The sequence below is a fragment of the Leptonotus elevatus genome, chromosome 13, assembly GCF_054856555.1.
Source record: "Leptonotus elevatus isolate MCC_2025b chromosome 13, RoL_Lele_1.0, whole genome shotgun sequence".
NCBI lineage: Eukaryota > Metazoa > Chordata > Actinopteri > Syngnathiformes > Syngnathidae > Leptonotus > Leptonotus elevatus.
The window spans coordinates 14,559,891-14,587,448 of record NC_141251.1 but is presented as its reverse complement, the minus strand read 5'-3'; the positions used below and the strand labels follow the sequence as shown (position 1 = coordinate 14,587,448).

Below are 27,558 nucleotides of genomic sequence, written 5' to 3'. Positions count from 1 at the left end.
GAACAAGCTGGTCTGACTACAAGCATTAGCTCCATAGGGGGAATTCTTTGGTGTCTGCAGCAATGCTTTATCAATGAGGCATACGATTATGTTGCATTAAAGGATCATCCTTCTCATCAATCTCCGAAGTTCTGTACTGTCAACTCTCTTCTATCCAGAACGTTGAGGTCATATTCCACAAAAATCTAGCCTTCACACTCAGTGGATTCTATGCACCCTGGTGTCAACTGTGATAAAAGTGCAGCGGATCTCAGTAATTTTACTCATATTATGCATTCATTTCAGCAAATATACACTTAAGGCAATCCGTGCATAGTACAAAGAAGTATAAGTTAATTCATTATGAGATAATGCATTTTTATGCTATACCTCTGACAGATAACAGATTATCTTTTTTTCTCATAGCACAATGTTCAAGAGCAAGAGTTCACAACTGGTCGTCATGACTCCAAATGGGTCACAGTGTACAATGTCAATGTAACAATAGACAGCTGTTTTATTGTTTGTGTTTTATTAGAATAAATGAATAAATTGGCAGTCATGATAGCCAAGATTATTTGATTTCAAGGTCGGTTGTAAATATGGCAATGGTACTTTGGTGTATTTTTTTAAGTGCATTTTTTTCAGTTGGCACCATTATCTTTTTTAGCTTTATTACATTTTTTGCCAGTTCACAATGTTAGCAACACTAAGGGAACACTTTGATTTCTTTGTTTTGATTGGCCTGAGCCAAACTTAACAAAAGGCAGAAACTATTTTGCGTGCAAGTGCAAGTTTATTTATTTTTTCTTTGCACTGAGATACAAGAAACAGGTTTTGTATAATTTAATACACACACATGGTCCGGGTGATAAAAAGCAAACGTTGATTTTGAGTTTATTTGAACATGAAAAAGAGTAAAAAACAAAACAAAAACAAAAACTGTAATAAACATACAACAACAACAACAGCGAAATAAAATAGCTACAAAACAAGCAAAATTCAACAAAGCGCACCTAACAGCGATTTTCCATGTTCAAAAGGGAGAGGGAAGAAGTCGCAAGACTTATTAAATCCCCTCCCTTCTCCATATTTTCTTAGTTTACATCAATGGTAAATAAATAAAAAATACAAAAATATATTGCCGAGGATAACAAAAGTAACTTATAATGAACCACTCCATAATAATAATAAAAAATAAATACTCAGAGAACTTATCATTATAAATCCACAGAAAAGATAGTAAAGTACAACCTCGAGCCAAAAAGCCAACGATAACAAAACACAAGACACGAACCATAGTAAACATAAATATGCAGTCAACAAATTAGCAACACTCCTAATCACTTAGTGGTTGTCTACCCCCTCCTATTCCCTCTTTATCTCATAAATACATACCTTTTATATTTAGTTTTAAATTGATTTATATTTGTACATTGTTTTAAGTTCTTATATAGACTGTTCCATAATTTTACCCCACATAATGATATACAGAATGTTCTCCAATTGAACCATCAGTAAACAAACCCTTACATGGACACGGTAAAATTTTATTAATGGGGATTTTACCTTTCTTCTACTACAGTTTGAATTTGTGTCATTTAAAAAGAAAATGTCATGCGAGGAAAGCTGTGGAAAAGACACCCAATGAGGCTGTATTTATAATTTTAGCAGGCAAGTTGATTCAGAAATGGACATGGTGGAAATCTAGACAGTGAACATAGTCATTCAACTCATGGTGAATAAATTCAGGGGACAGTCATGGTAGATGGAGGCTGAAGGGTATAGCGTACTGCTATAATTTGCAAAGTTCTTTTGGTGATTAGTGCTGTTTCACAAAAAATCTGTTGATAGATGGTCATTTTCTTTCATATGGAGGCAATGATTTTGAGGTTTCTGTTGCTTTCTTATTTAATGATGAAACGGGTAGTGCCGTACTCAGGGAGCCATTCAGTCAAAGTTACTTAAAACATCACACACTTCACACTTCAACTTTAAACCCCACAGATGCCACGGTATTATATTATTATTATTATTATTATAAAGAAATTGTAACCCAAAACACAACCGATTTTGTCATCGTTGCTGTTCAGGTTAGTTTTTAGTCACCCACACTGTACCAAGTATCCTGGTGCCAGTTGAAAAACATTCTGAATTGGTCTATGCAATTTATAATAAAGATACATTTTGGCTGTACCTCAGGACATTTCAAGGTCATTACTTATTTAAGGAGTTCAGTGTGTACTTCTACTTTTACCAGAATTGTTTATGTGTTAATTAGTCAGTTAGTTAGTTGGTTGGTTGGTTAGTTAGTTAGTTAGTTAGTTAGTTAGTTGGTTAGTTAGTAAGTTTAGCTTTTATCTGCAGTATCGGTATATCTGTACCTCTACGTTGGTACCGAGTGTAAACACTTCTGCCATTTCTGGAAAATTATGACAATAAATTGAAGAGAGTGAATGGCTAAAATACCATCCCCTCCGGTGACGTATGAGGCGTGGATGAAGCCACTCCCCCTATCTGACGGCTTGCTGGGAACACGGAAGTGCGCTCGCTGCTCCTGTGCACTGCATCTGTTTTCTATGCAGACATTCCAGTTCGAAGACGCACTCTGAAACGCCGACGACATTTTTATTCCACCCGAGTGGTTTTTGTGTTGCCAGTCACGTAAGTACCCTTGTGTCTTCCTAGCTGAAGGTCTCTCTCTAACCGGGGACAGTGAAACGGCACTACCTTATTGTAGCTAGCCAGCGTTAGCTGTCAAGCTCTACATAATATTATGCTTGATTCGAGTCACAGTTACCACGATTAAATGAAGCTTGTCAATTCGTATTGCTCCTCGAAAATGCCAAAATCGTTAGCAGATACGGATCTAATTTGTTAGACCAAGATGGGTTTCATCTTCACAAGTTTGCTTTCCCACTTATCTCAATAGAAGTCTGTATAACATAACAGGTCATTCTTTCAAATATTGACGGTGAGATGTTGCAGTTTCTTAAGCCATTGCTTTGCAGGTGGGTAGTCCCGTTCAGTGTACATTTTTAAAGAACTAAGGAGTAAAGTAAAATTCAGTCCCTTAATTTATTGCACATGGCATTATCGTGATGACGATATTTTGTCAGTATACTGTACTGCGCACCTCTAATAGGGTCACACATGTGCAGGAGCCCAGCTGACTTTGGCTGAGGAGGGTTTAAATCAGGGGTGGGCACACTCTGTCCTCGAGGGCCGGAGTCCTGCAGGTTTTGGAGGTTTCCCTGCTGCAACGCAGCTGATTCTAATCAATAGGATCGTTACCAGGCGTATACAGCGCTCACTGATGAGCTGATCATATATCAGCTGTGTTGGAGAAGGGAAACATCCAAAACCTGCATGACTCCGGCCCTCCAGGACCGAGTGTGCCCACCCCTGGCTTAAATAGACAACCATTCACACCTACCTACAGACAATTTGAACCTACAACCTTTGAACTGTGTGGCGGATGTGCTAATCATTTGGTCACCATGCCACCTGCAGTCACAAGATCTCAACTCGGTTAAACACCCTAGTGGAAAATAAGGTATAGAAAACGTAATGTATTTATAACCTCACAATTAGTTCAGTGAGAGTCAAGGGAAAGTTATGTTTGGGTTGTGTAGTTTGTGTAAAGGTTGTGTGGTTGGGTGAATAGGACCATTATTTTATATTTTGCTGTTTTTACCAGGTCAAATGTGATCTAGTAGTGTTGTGTTACTTGCTGCTTCCTTTCATGCAAATGATGCAGTTTGGATTCTCGCTGAGGGTTGTGTCAGGAATGGTGCTCCGCACGAGAACTGTCAAAATAATCTTTAGTCCATGTAACGTTCATATTTGAGTTCAAGTGAATCAAACTCTACAAGGCAGAGTTCACTTGCAAGTGTACCAAAATCTCTTATCCAAGCAGTTTTAGTTCACACAAAGGTTTGTATAATTGGATTTGCACTCAACATATGGTTAACCAAAGCGATAGGATGACAGTGTCACGTCACAAGGCTGGGAGTAGGAAACTTGTGACAGGAAGTTTTGTGGCAGTGCAGCCGTCCAACAATTTTTTGGCCAGCAGTGGGTGAGGGAGTCAATTTGTTTTTAAATTTGAGTATCTAGGAGACAAGAGTATTTCAGTGCCGCGCCAGCTGGAAATGATACGACGTTGAGTCAGGAGTTGACCGTCGGTAGCCACAGGGATGAGTGAGCAGCTGCTTCTCCTTCTGCTGCAGAAGGCGCCAGTGAGTGAAGATTGTGGCGTTGATGAGACACCGAAGGCTGGGCAGTCGAGTCGACTACCAAAGTTATTGGTTGCTATAAGTTAAGACTGCTTAGGTTCTACAGTTTGTGTTGTTAAGATGGACTGCTTTATTGTTTTTTCATTGCACAGTTAAGTTCTACTTTTAATATTATTTCTGTTTCCCATGGGGATTTTTTTCCCGCAAACATATTGGGGCTTGACCATTAAGAGTATGTTCAACCTTGGAGGTTCAACCTACCTACAGTATTTTCTGGACTATAAGCCGCTACTTTTTTCACTTGCATTCGACCCTTCGGCTAGTACAAAGGTGCGGCTTATCCATCAGATCACAAGGGGGCGCACTATAAAGGCAGCGCAAGAGCGTAGGAGAGACAAAACGAGAGCGAGACAATTTGTGCCCTCATTATGGGAAAAAAAGTAACGGTAAGCCGGTGCGGTAATATTAAAACACCTGCGGCTTACAGTCGGGTTTGGCTTATATGTGTAACAAACTCGAGTATTCCCCAAATTTAGCTAGCGCGGTTTATAATCAGGTGCGGTTTATAATCCAGAAATTACTGTAAATTAAAACCATCATCAGAACACCAAAAGGAAATAGATTATTATTAGCTTTACAAATATTGTCAGAATCACAAACTGAGTTGAAGTTGATCACATCTCTTCAAATATATATTTTTGTCCATGTTAATTAGTCTATGTTTGTGTATGGCTGGGAACTGCATGACATTTTGGGCTTTAGGTCTTTACTGTGATACCATAAACCGTGTTAGAAAATATTTTTAGAAAATCTAACCATTTAGCATCGCTAGAAGACAAGCCTGAAACTTGTTCATGCTTGGCTGGCCTTAACATAAACAAGGTGTGACTGGCTGTTGTTTTGGCCATGACTTGGGAACTATTTTTGTCTCAGCTGTAAAAAAAAATAAAAAATTACCTGACAAAGCATTTCGCAGTTTGTAAGGCTTTACGAAAGGAATTACTTTCCAGTTCAGTAGGCGCATGTCAAAGTTGGCTGCTCAGTCGAAATATCAATTTGAGGAAAATGTATCTCTTTTTTTTTCCCCCCTCTTACTCCAGTTATTATTTATGCCTGACCTGTCTGCCTATTTGTGTCGTGGTTTTCATTTTTCATTTCAATGTTGATTAATGTTCTAAAGCTGGGCACACAAACTGCAACCATTTTTTACTCGTAGGCTACATTAAGAAATCCTTTCAGGTCATTAACATGGTCTGACTCTATTTTTTTTTTTTTTGCATCAATTCCATCCAAATGATGTTTCTGCATATTATTATTTTTTTGGACCCCTTCATAATTTACATCTTCAGTTTGACAATCGTTGTCAGCAGGATATTGACATGTCATGATGCTTCATCTCCTGTGCTTTATACACGGATTTGCAGATGCTTAATTGTCTCTCAACTTCTGACAGTGATTAATTCTCTGACAGCCCACTTCAAAATTTAGCTGTCAAAGGTAATATTATACCTCAACAGTTCAACCCTTTTTGACTAAAATGTGCCTGTTGTGGTTAGTATCTTATTGATTATACATTTATTTATTCTTCCTTAAATTAATATGTATATATTTTTGGCAGTCATGCCTAGGGCTGGGCGATATGGCCAAAAAATAAAATTTCGATTTTTACAGACATTCAGGACGATTACAATTTTAATCTAATAAACCCAACAAACATTTGTTTAAAGGTTTCATTTATTCAAAAATAATTCCTGTGCAAAATGTTCAGACAACAATAATGTATACTGATTTTTAATTAGTTTTGACATAAACTTAACATTCATTGTTTTTTCTTAAATGCCACAATTAAGTAGTTGGTAGCTATTGTAAACATGTCTTGTAAAGCACCCATCCAGCATTTTGCCATAAAAACATTTGAATATATCACAACATAAGAACAACAGCTTTTAATAATCCAAAAGACAAAATTTGATTTCACGATTTAGAACATTTTCAACGATTCCATTTTTAAAATGATGATGTATTGAATTAATTCGATTTATTGCGCAGCCCTAGTCATGCCTATTCCTGAAGTGCAGTAAGCAGCCATTGTTTATCTTTATGGTAGTACTACAGTAGTCTATCACAGAAGCAATAAAATCACCGATTATTTTTTAGGATTATATACTGTATGTCAACAAAGCAAGGGGTAATGACATTCTGCTTCAATACAAGGGTTTTATCTTGACACTCTTCTTCTATGCAGAATGTTCCGCTTGCGGGCACTGTCCGCTGTGTGGGTTGGCGTGTCACATTTGTCCCGGCGCTACCACAGTGGGGCAGTAAGAGGGTCAGCTCGAAGGAGGGTGATGTTGGCAGCTCTGGTCGGTGTAACTGGTGTCTCTGCTAGTGCTGGACTGCTCTGGAAAAGGTATGATTGAGTTCATAGTGAATGATTAACGTCAACATCAAGACTGTATGAGTAAATAAAACAAATGTTAAGAGAAATAAATAAATGTTCATGAGGCAGGGAGGTAAGGGATATCAAATATCAAATTGAATATTTTTTTAATAAATATTTTTAAAAATTCCAAATGGTCCACCCTACTAAGCTTGCATTCATCGGGGAATAGCACGACGCCATAGTCGGTTGTCGTTTTTGTTTTCTCCCATAGTGCATTCACATTTTAAATGACTCACGCAAGTCATGCGACTCGGCTATAGTTGTGACAAATTAAATGCCGATTTACTAACCACATTCATGATACATGTGGCCACCTCATGGCGTCTTGTGCTACTGATAATTCCCATATAGGAAGTGTCTGATTGCTGTCCGTTGCTAAGTAGGCTGGGGTTTGTTTAAGACAAAGTGGTAAGAGGGTATTCAACTGCTGACACAAAATCCCAATGGTGATATAATAACCGTGTTGCAAGAGCCAGCATGATGGATGATGCTATGGGGTGTTTCAAGGCTCTCACCCGAGCCGCTGTTCTGTTTGTACCTCATTAAACCAAATTATTATTCAGCCCACCTCATACTGTCACAGTTCACCATTATTTCGATTTGTCAATCATGATAGAAAAATGGTGGTCTGGACACAATATGGCACTTTTATTTTAACTGTATCTAACACCGTCCACATAATCCATCACATTCCTGACAAGTTCAACTGTATTTGTAACATTCACGTAGATGTTTAACCACCTGATTTCCCACAGGTTTTCATCTGCTTCCAATCTTTCTGTTGTTGAAAACTAGAGCGTATGCTGATGCAGGGCCGTCCGTTCGACATTCCCAGCCACAAGATGGAGAAGCTGATTTTGTGAGAGCTTCAGACTCCGAGTCGGAGAAATCGGTGGAGGTCAGCAGTAGTGATGACGAGGCCAAGAATGAAAGTGGAGAAGGGAAAAAAAAGAAGCAACGCTCCGGATTCCGTGACCGCAAGGTAATCAATAACCAGCCAATCCCACCAATCAGCCATTCTCCCGTTTGATTCCCTGAATGGTTCATCAAAAGCCTCTGCAGCAATCAATATTCAATATGCTATATCAGAGTGTTTTGACAGAATATTTTACAGAGGTAATCAGCTTGCATTTCTGTCGTCATAAACAACAGGACTGTTAATTAGAGAGCGGGTGACAACACAGAAGAAGATTAATTGGTCTTCTTCTGTTTACAGCTGGTTGATTGTTGGAACATCAGTCAATGGAATGGGGATTTATGAGAAAATGATGCAAAAAGTTATAGATTCTATTGAAATGTCTGGCGATCAGACTATGTACTGTGAGTCATGTCACGGTTTTATTAACCAACACATAATAGCAAAATAGTTGTTGTGAATATGGTCTTTTCCAATCAAAGGTCACCATAATCAAATAAAACATTTAGCTAGCTATGAAAGACAGATTTGGAGTTTCACACCGTTTTGACGTATTACCTTCTGGTTTGCTGTTTTCAAACATTAAAATCAGCATGTAAATAACTAAGTTGACTTGAATTTGACTTGAATTTGACTTCGCATTCGACGTAATGTCACATGCAAGCAAAAAAGAATGAGTCGTCCAGAGAACAATTTCAACTAGTAGGGGTGAGCAAGCCATAGCCCAGAGCATGAGGATGAGGGCGATTACATTGCTACCAAGGGCATTTCTGTCATCTTTGTTCTTAAACCCCTCACTCACACCAGTTGTTACCTTGACCCTCCTTCCTCGGATCTTCCCAATGTGATGTCTGGTAAACTCAACTCTATTTGTGCATGTCTCTTATTAAATCAGTGTGTTACAACCTGAGAAAGTCAAATCTTTTCAATGTTTTTCCCCACGGTGTTTATGTAGTCCACTCAGTCATTCAGTGTCACATAGAATAAACTGCCTGCTTGTGTCCCTGAACAGCTGCTGCATTGTGAAATGCGCTGCAGTGCTCCTCCAATTTCAAGTATTTTGCAGAAATGGGGGTGACTATTTCTAAACAAACATTAGTGGTCTAATGACTGTTGCACACAGCGGCTAGGGGTGGGTGTTACATTGGGTTATAGTTGCGATTTGTGTTCAGAGCACGTCACAATTTTATTTTTACAGCAGGTTTGCATATATTGTGTTTAAAAATGTACTTTTTAAAATCTTATCAGTCAAAATCGTCAAATTCCAATGACCAACTTCATCAGTTGTTTTTGTTTGTGCTGTCAAATGAGAATCATTTACTGTGTTTGGCAGGTGATGGAATACGAGAATAGAATTCGGGCCTACTCGACCCCAGACAAGATTTTCCGCTACTTTGCCACCTTGAAGATTATCGGTGAGCATGGAGATGCTGAGGTCTACATGACGCCTCAGGACTTTATACGCTCCATCACACCAAATGAGAAGCAACCAGAGAGTGAGTCACTTTTCTGTCATCATCACAGCTAAATTTTTGTCACAGAAATTAGCCCTTTTTATTACCTTTTATGCATCATTTTCTGTTGTTCCCGCTCATTTCTCCTCTCCTTGGGTTTGGCGCTGTAGACAGACAGAGGTGTGCCCTTGCTTGTCCTTCATTCCATAATAAGCTATGAAAGACAGTTAGCAGTTGCAGAGTTCTTGACCAGAGGAAAAAGTGGGGTGCAAATTAAATGCTGATGCTTGTCATTTATGGCTCTAAACAAAATATGCGATGAAAGTGTTATGTCAGTACATGCGCAATTGGTTTTATGGGCGCAGTTCTTCTTGTAAGTAGCTGAGCGCATTTCATTAAACAAATAAAGCAACATATTCTGCCTATATATATATATATATATATATATATATATATATATATATATATATATATAATGAAATGAATTTTCATGTTTAATGAATTTTTTTTATATATATATATATATATATATATATATATATATAAATTTTTTTTTAATCCGTTTTACATTTTTATGGAATCTTCCCATCCTTGAAGTCTTAGAACTGTATTCAGAGACAAGTGTTGATAACTAATGATCACACGTCTTGAATGTGACTGCCGATGATTCTTTTAAACAATTTGCTACGTGGAAATGGTTTGTTGATGACCGTTATTTTTCACTAGCACATGTCAGTGATCTCCGGATCTAGAAAAATGTTGTTGCCATTTGCTGTATGTCATGCTGTAATGCATCACGTTTTATAACCAAGTAGTGTGTCTCTTCTGATGTGACTGGTGTATTTTTCTTTTTCCAGATCTTGGGCTTGATCAGTTTGCTGTGAAACGCTATGATGGAAAGGTAAGATTTGGATGTCTTGGTGGTAATGAGGCAGGTTGAAGAAATTATTTTATTTTATGGTATGTGTGTATATTTAGTGCTTCAGTCTGGATTTAAAAAAAAATATATTATAGTGGTGCCTTAACTTAAGAGTTTAATTGTAACTTCATTGCTTGTAACTTAAATAATAAACCATTCTTAAATCTTTCAGCTCTCAAGTTTTCCTCACAAATACAACAATTTCTTAGATATTTTTAAATGAAGAAAAAAGAGCACTGTATTGGGAAATATGAATATAATGATGAAAGTAATAATAATAATAATTATTGCTTATTACAATAATCAAACAATAATCATGAAAGCAAATGTAAAGAGAAGCATGTGTTTAAAAAAAAATAAAAAATCTGTTTAATTAGTTAAAAGTCCATTTGTGTGTTGTGACCATTGGTTGAACAATGACTTGTATGCTGAAAGCTAGTAAGTCAAGACACTCACAAGCCACAACCTACATACCTGCGTTTTTTTTCATGTGTTTCTAAGTCAACCTTGTAATATTTTCTTCTTGTAAACACATAAGTTTGAGATATTCTTTACAGAAAAGGAACATTCTGTAGTTTGTGCAATGCTCAGCATATACATTATGCTCATTGTTTAGCCTCTTTTGTCCCTTTTTTTAGACCATGTGTTGCCTTTAATTTGCAAGCCAAATTTCTGTCCACATGGATTTGTCTGATACTGCATTTAGCTTTTGTTGTTTGAGATTTCCCCTCCAGTGTGGCCAAAGAGCTCCCAGACGATTCTCTGCCTGCCTTTTTTTTCTTTTCTTTTTTGCCCATAGCCACATTATGAGCTTAGATTAAACGGTTATGGCCTTGTGTGTCCTGAAGCGTTGTAGCTCAAAGGTGAAGCGAAATTTTCAGATGGGATTTGGCTACTTGTCTCAGTTGCCATTTGATATAAAATAAAATAAAAACAAGTACTACAAGTATTTGAACTATGGATGTTATATGCACCTCAATAGTCCCTGGTTGTAGCTCATGTTCTCCAGGTTAAGCCTACATTTAAGGCAAATACAACACACCCAGTGTGACTGTGACTGAACAACTAATGTGTTTACTGACTCACCGTGTGTTTTATTTTCCTCCCCTAAGAGAGGTATTCTAAAAGTATTAACAGGATTTCATGTCTCTGCTTAACACGCTATGTTATTGTGTCCATCATTGTTTTCTCCACCCACCATATTGATGTGGGTGTACTTTCCATCACCACAATTTAACATTGTAACCTGCTGTTACCATTTTTTGTTACTGTTGTTGATTCTATCATGCTTTTGTTTTCCGTCTCGTTCTCATACCAAGTAATCCCTCATTTTCTCTCTTCCCCTCCTTGTTAATAACTACCTTCCTCGAAAACCCCTTCTTTCAAAATCTTCACCTTGTCTGTCTTGACCCCCCGTCCCCCAATAATTCCATCTGCTACCCTCCATTTTCCAATCAAAACCTCCCCGCTCCTTTTCCCTTGCTTCTTCTATTGCTCTTGCCCCAATCCTGCTTCTGCCCCTCCCTCTCTTCAGGACTTCTGGCAGGTATGGGGTGTGTGCTCAGCGGCATGTGTGCACCTGAATGAAACGCTGCACATTGTAGTCAAGACTTAATCCACTTGGTTCTTTTAGTCCATGTGTGCCTCTCCTGTTTGTTTACACTCTTTTTATTATTCACTCTTCTCTCCTATTGCGGACAGCCTATACTCACTGTTTAGTGCAGGGGAACAGTTAACCTGCTTGTTAATATTAATATTTTCAATCAGAACATTTCTAAATCTCAGCATTGGTTGCCATGCTAACGTTAATTTTGCAGTACATTCAATTAATATCAGTAGTAACGCTAGTGCTCTGGAACTACTGGATGGATTTGGTTGAAATTTGGTATACTCTTACTTGTGTCCAAAACGGTTGATTTTACTTTTGATGACTGAAGTTGTGATAATCTTTAGTAACATTTCAAATGGTTGAAAAATCGTATTTACATTAAATATAATGCAAAAGCTTTGACATTTCAAAGCTGTTTTCTTGAATATTTAAAAAAAATAACGTAACTAAATGTAAATGTATGCAAATATTTTGTCGTATATTGATGAAAAAAATCATGAAAAAAATCTTTCTTTTAGCTTTATGGGTTAAAGCTTGATGTTGAAACATCATTTGAGGCCTAATGGGGGTAGATGCCACGGACTTCCGACTTCCAGGTTTTACGCATCAGTGCCATTTCCGTTCCAACACTCGCACCCCCACCCCTGCGCAACAAAAAGTCAGTCATGAATCCGCTTGAAGTCAAAAGTACTTTTGAAAACTGTGTAAATAGCAAAATGAGTACATTATCATGATATTGACTAAACGATTACTTCAGCTTTAAGTCCATGAGGGTTTGTTTTATCCGCAGAAATCTTGAACTACGATAAACTACCAAGTGTCAGACATTTTATTTCATTTGGTAAAGCATTCCAGTGTTGAATGGCAGTAAAGTAAATGTTGTGGCTTGTTTGGCAAGGCACCTTGGTACACATTGTGCAAACTTCAGCTGGTGTTATCGTTGTGTGCAACCCTCATAACTTAAGGGTAGGGTTCTTTCATACATGATGGGCATTTGTTATTATTATGTTAGCATTTGAGTTGCTTAATAGCTATTTATTGAATGTATTTGTTATAGAGGATTTAGGCACATTTGAAGTGCTCATTTCATGTTTTGGGGGAAATTCCACAAAGATGGTGGCCACTTTGTCAAGTTGCTAGCGTAAGAATTGTTGTATAACTGAATACTGTCATTTTAGTTATTTTACCACTGTTCATTTTTGTTACTAGGACACAATGGGATGTTTACCCAAGTACCTTGAAAAACACTTAAGTAATGTGAGATTTACCTACATGTAAACGATCTATATAAACTCTATTTGATCTGGAGCAAGTCAGTCAGGTTAAAGCCTCTTATTAATGAGGGAGCGTCAATCACTGATGGTGACACAAAACCCATTGCTGTTGTCTAGTGTTTCAGCATTATACGAACTGAAACTATTATATGAAAGCTCTCCCCAGTGCTCTTGGTGTAAACCTGGTACTTGCAGCTGTCTGCTATAGCAACCTTACTAAATTATTCAAACTTAAACTTTCCACTTTCTCTTAGAACTATTAAACACTTCTGCAGCAGAACTTAAGATGCAACTAAAACGTGACCCTCACAAGAAACCATGTAAACTACTTTAAAGTTAGGTTCTATAGATCAACTGCAAAAGTTAAAAAATTGTCACCCATTTATAAATCATAACATTGCTGTTCCCCTGCACTCTTGTGTAATAAGTAATTTTCTCCTTCATCTCCTTTTATTTTGTTTCTAACGGTTATGAGCACAAGCTTTTTTCGTGCTTTGGTTTGGCACGCATTTCCTCAGCATGCCCTGTTACCGGTGTCTTCCTCAGAAAGTAGCTGGTGGCGGCGCCCTCTTTCTACGCATGGTGGCAACGCGGAGGCTTTAGGACCCAGGAATTTGCTCTGTTAGCTAGCACTGAGGCTGTTTTGATGTGCTTGGTAGCCTTCACCAATTCATCTTTTGGATTGTTCAGATGTCACTACTGCATGATGCCTGAAAAGAGCATGGTGTAAAGTCACTCAAGAAAGGAATTATGTACATTTACAAATTGGTGGAAACGGTTCATGCTTTGGCCTCCTGAATGAAAGCCACGGCGTCTGTCGGTGTTACTGAGATTTTGTTTATGTGTGTGTGTGTGTGTGTGTGTGTGTGTGTGCACGTGTGTGTTTGTTTTCTTATCACCCGAGCTGTTATAATGTTCACCCGTTCTGATTTCACAGGAAGTTCCAGCAGGATTCTTGTTTTGTCTTAATTTAAATTGCTATGTTCCTCCACGTTTTCAACAACTTCATATCTGTCGATGAATGTCACATAAAAACAGTTCAATATAAATTTTCTCTTCATCCCTATTTGCTTTACTAATCTACAAGAGGTTTTGGGTCACATCGTTATGAGGCAACTGCCATTTCTCAGCAACCAAAAAATGTTGGCGGCGCATTCTGCATCAGAATTAATTCTTCGGTTGTTTTCCCAGAATAATCTCGAGCTATTAACAGCACACCTGTTGTGTCAGTTCTCTGAGGACCAAACACAGACAGTTCATATGTTCTCTATACCCACACATCCACCCACATACTGCCTGCGGTAATGTCCCAAATATTATTGCATAGAAGCATTTAACCTGTCAGGTCAGAGAGACGTTCTGTTCAAGGATAAAGGTTAGTTATATAATCATGTCATGTTAGTGGTTTCTTGAGCGCTTGGATGGAGATCTGTGCAATAAGCGCCATTTCTTGTTCTATGGTTAGCGATATATGTAATTTTTGTCATTGCTGGCACTGTTTTGTTTTAGCATCATACAGAAACCAGGTCAAAAAAAGAAAAATTGAAGCCACAAATCTTGACTTTTGAGATTCTACCACTTTTGAGGCATTCGACTTTGGAGCTTTCATTGTAATAATAATATTGTCAATCTGTCATCTTTATTATTGTATAGTTTTTCAATTTATTTAACAAATACAGAAGTGAAATAACTGCTTATCTGGCAAATATCTCATTAAAGGCGAAGTCATCCTTAACTCTTTTACCGCCGAAATGTTTAATGCCGTATACTAAAATCCAAATGAATGCCGCCAAAAACGTTAATTGACATTTACTTTGCTTTTTTTTCTCAATGGGCAGTCAAACGTCTGTGCAGCGCTGCCTTATCATTGGGGTAGTAAAATCCCAAAACATCCACTAACACAAACTATGGCCAGCAGATGGCAGCATTGTATCTATTTTCAATGTGCTCCCGTTAGTATGGAATTACACTGAAACATGACGAATCTGATGAAATAGAACGTTTCCAAGGATGACGTGAATGATCAAAGCCTTTGACACATTAAATCTAATTCACAGAGCGTCACTAAACAAAAAAATACAATTGTCAAAGTCACTGTTGAAATGTATCTTTTCACAAAAAGCTCATTTTCTCCTTATCTTTTCAATTTTCACTCATTGTCAAACATACTTTTTTTTTCTAATGAAAAGAATGGATCACAGTCTTTTCATTTGGTACCCACCATGTTTATGTAGTCAGAGCACACAATATTCAGTTTGCCTTCAAAGATGAGTTAAAATGCTCGAAATCGGCTGGCACTGTCAGTTGTTTTTTGGATAACATGTGGCAGTAAAAGAGTTAAACGTTTCTTGACAATAATATGCTATATGTGACGTCACTAGTCTAAGCATGACATTCTGATTAATATTATATGAGTTATGAAGCAAAATCCAGTTATTTTTATCCATCGCAGGGGGCGGCCATTTTGCCACTTGCTGTCGACTAAAGATGACATCACAGTTGCTCAGGCAACGACTAATCACAGCTCACCTGTTTTCTGAAGCTGATCTGTGATTGGTTGTTACCTGAGACCTGAGCAACTATGATGTAATTTTCACTCGACAAGAAGTATTAAAATGGCCATTTTATGATATTGACAAAAACTGCTGGATTTTTCTGCTTAAGTCGTATTCCACCAACACAATATTAACCAGAATACTGTATTTAGACTAGTAGGGCTGCATAGAACATATTGTCAATAATTTTTTTGGGGGGCTGGGGGATGACTTTCCCTCAGGCAGCTCGGGCTGCTAGGAAAAAAGAGGAGATTAGCCTTGACCAAACTCTCGACCTCTGGGAGTTGTATGGTTATATCTAACTGTGATTCATTTGACAGCATTGTCAGCAGCTCTGTCACAACTGTATTTGTGCCTTGACTCGTTGGTTGCTCTCATAAATTTCCTGCAGCTATAAGCTTCGCTCGATGCATAGAGACTGGTATGAACACAAGAGCTGGCTTAGCACTGATAATTAATAAGGAAGCATGCTCAGATTTACTCTGACAGCTGTGATGTTGACACCAATCAGTAGGCATGCTCTGTCAAATGAAGCGCTGTCTGTTAATTAGCTCGAGTAGTAGTAATGAGGGTTACAGTCATTTGCGGATCAGTAATTAGAGATCACACTACAATTACCGCTAAATACAGACTCTATAATTTCTAGGAATTTGGGATTGTTTTTTTTAACCTGAATTCTATTTGTATTTAATTGCATTTTACCCTTGGAAGAAAAACAAACAAACGTCTCCTTTTATCCATGTTGTAGACATGTGGCCCAAAACCAACTTCTCTTTATTATTTTTTTTAAATCTTTTTTATTTAGCTCTTACTTTGAAGCCTTTGCTCAACTGGCAGTAGTGGTTTTGTTTTTCTCTTAATGCCTTCCTCTGTTTTTCTTACTCCTTTTCTATTTATACATGTTGGCCAAGCAATCATAGCTATAAATGTGTAAACTAGTCTGTATGTATGAAAGATAGAGATCTACATTATTGTTAGGAAGGCCCAGGTGCAATGAATGCAGTGTGATCAACAGTCCTGCAAATAAAGCCTCCTTGATATTTTTTTGCAGCTACTATTTACATTTATATGAATTCAAGATGCAGGCCCTGCTGTATTGTAATCTGTATTCGTTGTCATGTCATACTGTTTTATAAATTGTGTAAATTATGACGAGAGCCTCCAAAATATGAGGGATTGATTTGGTTATGTTATCCTTTTCAAAGGGGATGCCTCAAAATGTTTGTATTAATATATGTATTTCAAATTGAAAACATTGTCAAATATACTCTACAGATCTTAGATCAAACACAATCCATTCTGTGATGCAAATTTAAAAAAATAAATACAATAAAAATAAACTTGAGAATAATTATAATTGGTAGAATCCATTCCAGAGCAAACTATCATGCCATTAAACGTTTTGAGTATCATTTTGTCTTATAATTAACACACTAAACTTGAGGGATATAATAAATAGAGATGTTTGATACCACTTTCTTTCAGCCCGAGTACTCAACTCTTGAGCAGTCACCTGTACCGATACCACTTTTGATATAGAATATTTCCCCCAAAAACAAATGACAGATCATTTTTAAAAAGTACCCATCCATCCCAATATTTTTTCCTGAATATTACATGAAAATACTTGCAATTTTCTGTTATTGTAATTTCCATTTCCTGATGTTAAAGGGGCCATAAAAGGGCAGCCAATGCTGCTATCGATCAGTCGCAAGTACCAGTACATTGAAATAAGGCCTGGTATCGGTACTCGCCCTAATCCCCAATACAAGACATTGTTGCTGATACTCTAATGCAAGATGTTAAAACATAATAGGTAACACTTTATCATTTGGTTATAAATTAAGTGATATAGTCACTAGTCAATTGGCGGCTAGGGCAAGATGCTGACATAGCAGTCTACGTATTTAACTCTCCTTGAGAAACTGATAGTCAGTGACAGAAGATCGACAGACAAATCCAGGAACAGATCAGCATGTGAAATTCTTAATACTGAAAGATTCAGTAATGCATTGTAATGTCCAGCGGATGTTCTTTTTCTCTCACAATATTCTTCTTCTCTTACCACTGTCCTGTCATTTCAAAAAGAAATGACTGTATGCCAAATTTGTCAAACTCTCAAATGCTATTTGAGGTTCCACTGTAAAATGGACAATGTGATAATACCGTAGCGCAATAAGATTTGAGAGTCTCAAGCTCCACTGGCCATTACCAAATGATAAATGGATTGTATTCTGGGGGTCTTTTATTATCATTGTTTTGATTTCATTTTTACACAAAATGTTGTGTTTGTGTAGGTGTGTGTGCATTTGTCTCTCGAGTGTGATACATGTGTGTCTTCATCGTTCAAGACCCTGCTTAAGACAGCACAGGACAAACTATTCTCTAACAGTTCTTTCTCATCCTTCCTCTTCCTCTGAAATGGACCTCTTACAGACGGAGGTAACTCCACCAGGGTTTTAGTGTGCAACCTCTGACCTCCCCCTTCCCAAGGCATGCGCCGTCTATTATATTTCCACTCTTATTTGGTGGAGCGGCCCACGAGTGGGCAACCGTCTTATCTATTTAGCCTTTTCTTCACCGAGTGTGCATGTGATTAGTTCACACTCTCATGCAAGGCTGTAATTATACACATGCTAACAGAAAAAAAAGAAAAAAAATTATTTACCTTTGTGTGTACACGTGTATAAATGTGTGTGTGTGTGTGTGTGTGAAACCGAAATCCCTTTGTTTGTAATACCTTGGTTTGTGTTCCAGATGTATTATCAGTTGTGCGTATGTTTTGTGCTGCGGTCTTGTGATGTTTCCTCTCTTTGTGTGTCTATTCCACACTGTGAGTACGGCCTCTGGTATCTAAAGTTTGTACACCCACTAACTATTTGTCACCACCAACCTCACCTGCCTGAATAGCCTCATGTGTATGCAGCACTTGCATGACTGATATTGCACTTAATCATCATAACATATTCAGTCCAATGCTCACTGGTTCTCTTATATTTTGTATTTTTTTATTATTATTTTTCTTTCTTTGAGGGTAGCCTTCTTCGGGTGTAAATCTCATAGAAACACTGAAAGTTAATAATGCCTGTTCTGAATAAAGTGCGCTCTTTTAATATGTTTTCTTTTGTTTGCCTGGGGCGATATGAGCAGAAGATAGCCCAAGAGAGGGAAAAGTTTGCAGATGAAGACAGCATTTTTTATTCGTTGGGAGAATGTGGCCTTATCTCCTTCTCAGACTACATCTTCCTCACCACTGTGCTGTCCAGTAAGTGCTGATTTCTGTTTTTTGTTCATTCCTCAAACCCATCCCCCAAATATTTTCTGTTTAAGGGGAAGTTAATCCATAAATGTTTTTTTTAATAATATGTTCTATGCAGGAATATGAATTAAGCAGCAAAAAATACCAGTTGTTATTTGGGGTGTAAAAATCAGTGCGCTAATTTTGAATTAGTTTAAGCAAAAAAAATTAACGCACGATTAATGACCGCCCCTTACTTGGAAAGCCTGTACTGGGAGAATTCCAGTTGCAACGCAGCAGACATGTCCACTTCAAAATTTAGCAGTAATACATTTTATAATAAAGCATATCATTGTGGTGACTGTGGTCAAGTTGTATTTTACAATTTAAAAAATGTGCAGAATTTCACAAGTTACTTCATGTTAAAGATTAGATGGCTCTTAATATGAAAAGAAAAATGCACTGAGCTGTCACCGTCTTACAAATGCAATTATGCCATCTAGTGGCCGAAAAATGACCTAAACTCAAATCAATATGACATTTATTACTGTCAATGACGGAAAGATGCAGCCATATTTCTATTAGTTTAACTTTTTTTTCTACTTTTATGTTAACAAGGGTCTGAAAGCTGAGAAAACAATTATTTTATTGTACATTTAGAACAGAATTTGCGATTAATCGTGAGTTAACTATTGAAGTCATGCGATTAATTACGATTAAAAAAAAAATAATAATAATCGCCGGACACCCCTATTAACTAGCCATCTCAGGGGCGGCCATTTTGCTAGATGTCAATTGAAAATGACAGCCCCACACACACACCTCCACCATGACTATAAAGAGTATCATTTGTCTGTAGAATTGTTGGAAGTACTCCTTGCGGATTCTGACAACGCCACTTCCACCTACTGTAGGGGATGTGCAATTACACTTTATTCTAGTTAAATGATGATGATTAATGACACACAACTGCTATGAATCATCAACCATCAGCCTCTGAAAATATCAAAACATTTGCCGCAGTGTTTTGGATTTTATGGGCCTTAAGCCTTTTTCTCACCATGTAGCTTTGCTCATGTAAACGTATGAGCACAACTGTATATAGTATGTACTATATACACCTATTGTTCCTATACATTAATGGATTTTACATTATTTCACATGGATGATAGTTGTCCAGAGACTGTCTGATAAACAATCCCTGAGCTAATTTGAAGAATGAAGATGCAGCAGTTGATGTGTAACGGGATGCGAGTCAGTATTGAACTTTTTCGCCATCTTCAGGGCCGCTCAAGTGTGATGTGTCATTTCCATATTACTTTATTGATTTCAGAAGGCATTTCCTTTTGTGTTGTCTGCAGCTCCCCAGAGGAACTTTGAGATCGCTTTTAAGATGTTTGATCTAAACGGTGATGGAGAGGTCGACCTGGAGGAATTTGAACGGGTTTGTCTGAGATCATCAACATTAATTGTAAAAAAGCTCGTCGCACGCTAATGCAGACAAAACGAGAGCACTCCGAGAGCACAGATCTCCTCGCAGGCTTTCACAATTGTCTTGAGATTATTTAATATCATTATAGCTAGAAGGAAATAAAGTTTCAATCAGAAGTTGTTCTAAATTCTAGGTCCAGAGCATTATCCGCTCTCAAACCAGCATGGGCATGAGACACCGCGATCGCTCCACCACAGGCAACACTCTCAAGACAGCCGGCTGCAGCTCGGCACTCACCACCTATTTCTTTGGAGAAGACCTGAAGGGAAAACTCACCATCGGCAGCTTCCTGGAGTTTCAGAGGAAGCTGCAGCATGATGTGCTCAAGCTGGAGGTAACATGATTACACTACGGCTGTTTTTCTGATAATGGTTTAGTGGGGGAATACATAGCAATGCTATTTGAAGATTGTTAGTCCTAAAACAACTCCCTTCGTAGTCATGGCTACTGCTTGTTGAGGAATATTGTGATTCTGTTCATTAGCATGGGAGTAGAGCTGTCACTATTTATTTTGCATTGTTGTGGTGTGCCCACAATTGTTAACTTTTCTTGCAATGAATTGTTTGAGATGAGGAAATCACCAGTGCATCCTTCTACTTAAATGTCCTACTTTCATGATATAATATCTAATATAATATATATATAATATAATATCTCTGTAGTGTGAACTTTTTACATTTTCCATAAATTTCCCCTGAAAGCCAAATATCCCTCACTTTTTGTAAGTAGTGTATGTTATGTGACCTCACTAGTCTAAGCATGACATTCTGATTAATATTATATTTGTGGAATATGAGTTATGAAGCAAAATCCAGCCATATTTATCCATCTCAGGGGGCGGCCATTTTGCCACTTGCTGTCGACTGAAGATGACATCACAGTTGCTCAGGCAATGACCAATCATAGATCACCCGTTTTCTGAAGCTGAATTGTGATTGGTTGTTACCAGAGACCTGCGCAACTATGATGTCATTTTCACTCAAGTGGAAAAATGGCCGACTTCTGATATTAATAAAAACTTCTGGATTTTGCTGCTCAACTCGTATTCCACTTACGCAATATTAACCAGAATACCGTATTTAAATAAGTGGACTGCATAAAACATATTGTCAAGAAAAAATTCTGGGGGTTGACTTCCCGTTTAACTCATTTCTATTTTAAATATGATCATGCTCCCAAAGACATATTTATACGTTTTATGCTGTTTTAAACAGATTTGTGAATAATGATGAAAATTAGCTATATTCTAATGCTAATTGCTGCAAAACGGTAATCGATAGGAATATACTTTTTTTTTCCTGATGAAAGAAGAGATTCTTAACTTTCTTTTGGTAGGTTCCATGTTTTTATAGCAATAGAACACGATATTCTGTGAGCCTTGCAAAATCCAGTAAAACAGCCAGGAGCGAAGGGGGTTGGTCCAGTGAAAATTGGTAGGAGTGAATGAGTTATTTTTTGTAGAAAACTATAGGGAGCTGACAACAGACATCTTTGTTTTCAAATTCCAAGACCTATATATATATATATATATATATATATATATATATATATATATATATGCAGACAAAAATCACTCTGGTTTCTTGAGGGACTACAGAAATCAGCAAATTAGATTACATGGTTATTAAAATAGTTAACGATTAATTGATCAATTTTTACACCTACACTGCCATCATGTAAATCGCCTAGAGACTGCAATACATGTCATGCCACCTTGCATTTGGTGCAAAGTTCTTAATATACATTGAGTCTCATTTGTAATTCCTATGTTCACTTTTTTTGTTGTCCTGTAGAAATGATCTTAGTTTATTTCTTCCTGCCAGAGAGGCCTCTTTTGGACACTAGCCTCACAAACGGTGGATGCTTCATCTTGGTTTGAATGATCAGCCCCTCTAGTATTCCTGTCTGCCTTATCGTTTACGTAGTAACAAGCCGCCCCTTGTGTTAGGAATTAGCATTTTGAGAGGTCGGCACATTCGGAGGCGAAGAAGGAAGGCTGCCGTGCGGCTGTCAAGCTGCCGCGAATATAAATCGCCAGGATTGACCTGACAGAACCAAGGTCCACTACCGCTGAGGCACGCTTGGCTGGAACGTTGTGAAAAACGCACAGCCAGATTTAATGTCACCGTTCCATTCCCGTGCCGGATTCAACTTGAAGCCTGACACCGGAATTTACCGTTTCCCATCATTCCGCGCCAGCCTATTAATTTGTTTGTTCTTGTGCACCACTCTCACTTCTCATCAGTCTCTCTTGGGCTTCCCCCCCCCCCTCCAGTTTGAGCGCAATGATCCGGTGGACAGACGAATCTCCGAGAGACAGTTTGGCGGCATGCTGCTGGCTTACAGCGGCGTTCAGTCTCGGAAGCTCAAGCAGATGCAGAAGGGATTGAAGAAGATGTTTAAAGATGCACAGGTAGAGCTTTTCATTAATTGTCCGACATGTACTGTAAGCATGTGTGACAGCCACAACCTGTGGGCGTGAGGGGGATTTTTGAGTCATAGCAGGGAGCTAATACACATAAAGGTTATCCACCTGGCCAGTACTCCCTCTCATTCCAGATTTTTGTCTTCCAGTTCCTCTTTTTTCATATGACCTTACACAGAACATCAGTACTCAGCACAGGCACAAGAGCTATTTGACTCCCAGATTTGTGTATTTTACCCCAAATTTTCGTAACTTTCTTTATTTTATTCTACACCGAGTATCGAAATGGCCGTCTTGATCAGGGTTCCTTCATGAGGGGCAATTTCAATTTACTTCTGTGAGCCATTCTCACACCAACTCAGACCTAAACATTTATTAAAATGCATGAAATTGACTGCTGGGAGAAGATACCAATTATTTTAAATTTAGGGATGGGTAACTAGTGACCTTTACAGTCTGAGTGGCCCCTTGATTAATATCCCTCCTCCCCAAAAATAAATAAACAAATAAATAACAAATTTTATATATATATATATATATATATATATTCTTTCTTTCTTTCTTTCTTCCAAATGCCCCCAAATTTTTCTAACAATGCTGATACATATTCCAAAAAACACGGGGAAATTGGAGAAATTATTCCGAAAAATTAAAAATATGACAAGAAATATTGAAAAAGGAAAAAAAAAATAGAGCAAACTGCGAATATGCAGGGATCGACTGTAGTTATATGGTAAAATAACCTATCGCCACTAGGTGGCATACTTGTCTTAGTTGCGCTTACTTTGGGTCTTATATTGGACTATACCACAACGCGAGTAGGCCCAATCATTTTTTGCTGATTTGGAATGATATGCAGGAAAAGCATAGTACATCAATAATAACATTTTGAGTGAGCTGGGTTTTGTGAATTGTACTAATTAAGTTCTTGAGCGTAAGTCTTTGAGAGCTGTGAACGAGGAGCGCCGTCGACAATTGCCATCAACTACTTAATTTATTGATTTATTTATTTCAGTAAGTGGAGAAAAGTCTTTGGTAGTAGGAAAGGCGCAACTTTGTTTTATTAGGGGGGCGGGACTAGGAACTCAGATGGGCCTTTTATTGTGGGCAGTCTAAAGCACAGCTGTGCACTAATCATGGTGTCTAATCAGCATCTTGATATGGCACACCTGTGAGGTGGGATGACCATCTCGGCAAAGGAGAAGTGCTCACTATCACGGATTTCAACTGGTTTGTGAGCAATATTTGAGAGAAATGGTGATATTGTGTATGTGAAAGAAGTTTTAGATTTGAGCTAATCTTGTAAAAAAATGGGAGCAAAAACAAAAGTGGTTGAGTATAGTTGATGATATTTGTCAAATGTAAACATTTTACACTGGTGATTGCTTTGAAAATGCATTATTTTGTCATCAAATGTTTTTGATTTTATAGAACAGAAGAACTGTTCAAAAGTTTGTTTTCTGCAATTTTTGGTTCAAAATATGTGACTTGACTGTTATTGTTCTGCTGATTACCCCCCCAAAAAAAAGAAGAAGAAGGAAAAAGGAATAAGATAATTGAAAACTTTTGTTGTTGTTGAATCTTTCATTCTGTAGTTTCTGTATTTACATAGTGATGAAACATAATATTCTGTGAGCCTTGAAAGATCAGTCCGAATGCTTGAAATTGGCTGGCAGGTACTTGAGGTTCTTTAAAAAATAATAATAATAATAATTGGATAGCATTCAAAGAGTTAATGTTGGTCTATTATTCAGCAGTTTTGTGCTGTCCTTGAATGTTCTTCTTTTTTTTTTACGCTAGCCCTTTGCACAAGAAAAAAACAGCAAGGATATACAATATGAGGTTATCAAGTTGTTTGCTTAAAACCCTTTGTTGCTGGATTTGGATATCGATTATTTTTATTTTTTTTATACATGCATCGAAAAATCTATTGTGAAAAATGATATTAAAGAGCATAGTATTATTGTCATACGTCTGGTTAGGAAATGTGTGATTCTATGTGGGCCCTCGCAGTAGCACTGATGACAAATTTGTTGAAGTCTAATTTTAAATGTGCACATGGACTCGCCATTCCCGGCATGTTGCACGTACTGTGGTTTTATGCTGGTTGCGCTTGACTGTAATGAGGCCTGTAAGTCAGGCTATGGAGGGTCTGTGCTTAAGGATTTGATATCCCCGCTGGTGTTGCCATAAAATACGTCCCATCACCTCCCCTTTGGAGATAACACGCATCACATGAATGGCTTTCAGCTTTCCGCGCTATTTTGCCACAGGTAGTAATAAGCTGAGCTGGGTAATGCGAGGGTGATTGGCAAACGCACCAATGAGCTTGACCATCAAATGGGGAAAAAGGTGTTTAAAAAGGTGCGTTTTTCTTTGCAAATGAGCAGCGTGGCAGTCGTGTTGTATTATGCATGTGGGCCTGTTCTGCTGACACTCCACAGCTTCCAGTTCAGCCATGCATGCCCAATGCTTCTGCCCATTCGTGTTACACAGATCAACTGCAGCTTTTCCGCAATATTTGGACCACCTTTGCGTTATTTTGCCGTGACCCCAGTCACGACCGCTTACATGTTGTGCAGCTTTTCAATTTTGATTTCATTCTGCCTCGTTGTTGCTTTGGTTGCAGGGCATCACATTTGAGGAGGTGGAGAATTTCTTCACCTTCCTGAAGAATGTCAATGATGTCGACACGGCGCTGAGTTTCTACCACATGGCCGGAGCATCCATCGATAAAGGTAAACACACTTTTCATCAGCAGCTTTCATTTCTTTCGTCTTGTAAAGCTGTAAATCATCTCGCACGCTCGATATGACTTGTTCATGGAATCTGCTCTTACAGTTTTGATTGACACTGTCGGAAAAGTATTACTACATTTAGCAAAATAGATATTAAGACATTTTAATTCGGGGTTTCAAAATTGGTTGCGATTAATGACCGCCCCTTACTTGGAAAGCCTGTAGTGGGGAAAATCACAAATTTAATAACAACGCATATATTTGTGGAGACTGGGGTCAAGTTGTATTTTACAATTTTTAAAAATGTGCAGAATTTCACAAGTTACTTCATGTTAAAGATGAGCTTTTAATATGAAAAGAAAAATTCACTGAGCTGTCACCAATGTCTTACAAATGCAATTATGCCATCTAGTGGCAGAAAAATGACCAACACAAATCAATATCACACCTTTTTTTTTACAGTGCATATTTTTAACTAACTCAATTTTATGAATTAAAAAAAGGCATATTTCTATTAATTTAAAAATGTTTCCACTTATGTTAACAAGAGGATGAAAACTTAGAAAAACATATTTGATTGTACATTTTATTGTACATTTAGAACTAACATTTGCATGAAGTCATGCGATAAATTATGATTTAAAAAAAATGTAATTGCCTGTCACCCCTAATTTTAATACATTTATTATTTGAGTGTCAATAAGATGTGTATTTTAAATAATGAATACAAATCTGTTGCTTGACTTATATTGAAGAAACAGAAAATCATTTATCTTTATCGGTGCAATGCATCATGCGATATTTTGCTTTTCTACTCACCATCAGTTATGTGTTCATTTCCAAGATGCCTTATGGGATATATTGATTGCACTATACTAGTCACTATGCATTCAAACAGTATTACAAAATGGGGAACTAATAATGGAATGGGAGTGATTCCTAATCACCATCGTCTCTCTTGGAGGTGGGCCAAAGGCTATTAATGGAATCATTTGTATTAATTTAATGGCAAACCTTTTCTTCCCGTCCTTTTTCATACACCATCGTTCCCGCTCTTCCGTTTTATGCGCTTTTGAGGTTTTCAACATTTTATCATCTGCCGGGGGCTTTTTTTCCACCTCTTTGCTTCCTGTCTTCATACCCCCCCCCCAAATCATCCTCTCAGTCAGAATGGTTCTGTTTGGTACACGCTGATGCTGTCAGCCCTTCGTCCTCATTTCCATATCTATCGGACTTGTGAGTGGCACTCCACTGCTACTGATCCAAAGGCAAAGACGGGTAGCGTCGTGCCAATTATGTGTCCACCACACGCTGTTATCCTTCTCCACTAATGAGTTTCCTGCTCTGTGGTTCTCCTTCTCCCAGTCACCATGAAACAGGTGGCCCGCACTGTAGCCAAGGTGGAGTTGTCAGATCACGTGTGCGATGTGGTCTTCGCACTGTTCGACTGCGACGGTAGGTAACTCTTCTGGAAGCAGTCATCTTGTTATTTTTCTTCTCGCTCTCAAGTGCCCTCCCCTCCCCTCCCCCGCTCCTCTTCAGGGAACGGCGAGCTCAGTAATAAGGAGTTCATCGCCATTATGAAGCAGCGGCTCATGCGTGGGCTGGAAAAACCCAAAGACATGGGCTTCACGCGGTTGGTGCGCGCCATGTGGAAGTGCGCTCAGGACACCGCCTGGGACTTTGCCATGCCAAAGACATAATGGAAAGCAAAGGTGACGCGAGTGGAAGGAACGACGCCATTAGAGACATTTTTGTTCAACACTTTGAAGGACTGCAGCCGTGAGGGCCGCCATGAAGCATGCAGTGTGCCTGTATGGGTTGTCATGAATGCATCACACACACATTTGTGTCATGGAAAAATTTATATATTGTTGCCATATTCATTGCAGCATTAAGCAGCATGTGACTTTGTTCAAAATCTGGACTCTTTTGACCCATATGGAAAATATGACCTGAATTAATGGCTAAGTTTGATAGCATCTCTATAGATATTTTGCTGTTGAATTCCCCCCCCCCCCCATGTCACTCTAAAATGTATTTGTGTATTAATATATTGCTCACTTAAAACACTTTTATAAGAAATGTTATGCAAATTAAAGATTTGTATTGACTTGGATTTTTTTGCTTTATGGGGAAATTTCTTTTGAGTTTCCTGTTCATTTTAAATGCTTAGTACTAACTATACAAAATGAGATCGTCATTTTCCTAATAAAATCACATAAGGTGATGCTATGACAATGTATTGGCAAAAACAGTGCTTTTAGGCATTCCATGT

The 27,558-nt window shown here is 38.0% G+C and overlaps 1 protein-coding gene across 1 annotated transcript; it reads left to right on the top strand.

Moving 5' to 3' along the window:
- The first annotated feature begins 2,500 nt into the window (after window positions 1-2,500).
- Window positions 2,501-27,399, top strand: micu1 (mitochondrial calcium uptake 1). The gene is made up of 12 exons (XM_086093692.1): window positions 2,501-2,643; window positions 6,463-6,627; window positions 7,456-7,642; window positions 8,910-9,072; window positions 9,888-9,931; window positions 18,538-18,652; window positions 19,987-20,069; window positions 20,251-20,451; window positions 22,393-22,530; window positions 25,172-25,280; window positions 26,646-26,735; window positions 26,823-27,399. The coding sequence occupies exons 2-12, from the start codon at window positions 6,464-6,466 to the stop codon at window positions 26,981-26,983; spliced, it is 1,455 nt and encodes a 484-aa protein (XP_085949818.1). The 5' UTR covers window positions 2,501-2,643; window position 6,463; the 3' UTR covers window positions 26,984-27,399.
- Window positions 27,400-27,558: the final 159 nt, after the last annotated feature.

What these genes read in the sequence shown, in the direction of transcription:
- micu1 (XM_086093692.1), top strand. Translation starts at nt 6,464, where the DNA reads ATGTTCCGCTTGCGGGCACTGTCCGCTGTGTGGGTTGGCGTGTCACAT. An exon ending in AGATGTTTAAAGATGCACAG is followed by an intron (nt 22,531 to 25,171) that starts GTAGAGCTTTTC and finishes CTTTGGTTGCAG; the next exon opens with GGCATCACATTTGAGGAGGT. An exon ending in CGGAGCATCCATCGATAAAG is followed by an intron (nt 25,281 to 26,645) that starts GTAAACACACTT and finishes TCCTTCTCCCAG; the next exon opens with TCACCATGAAACAGGTGGCC.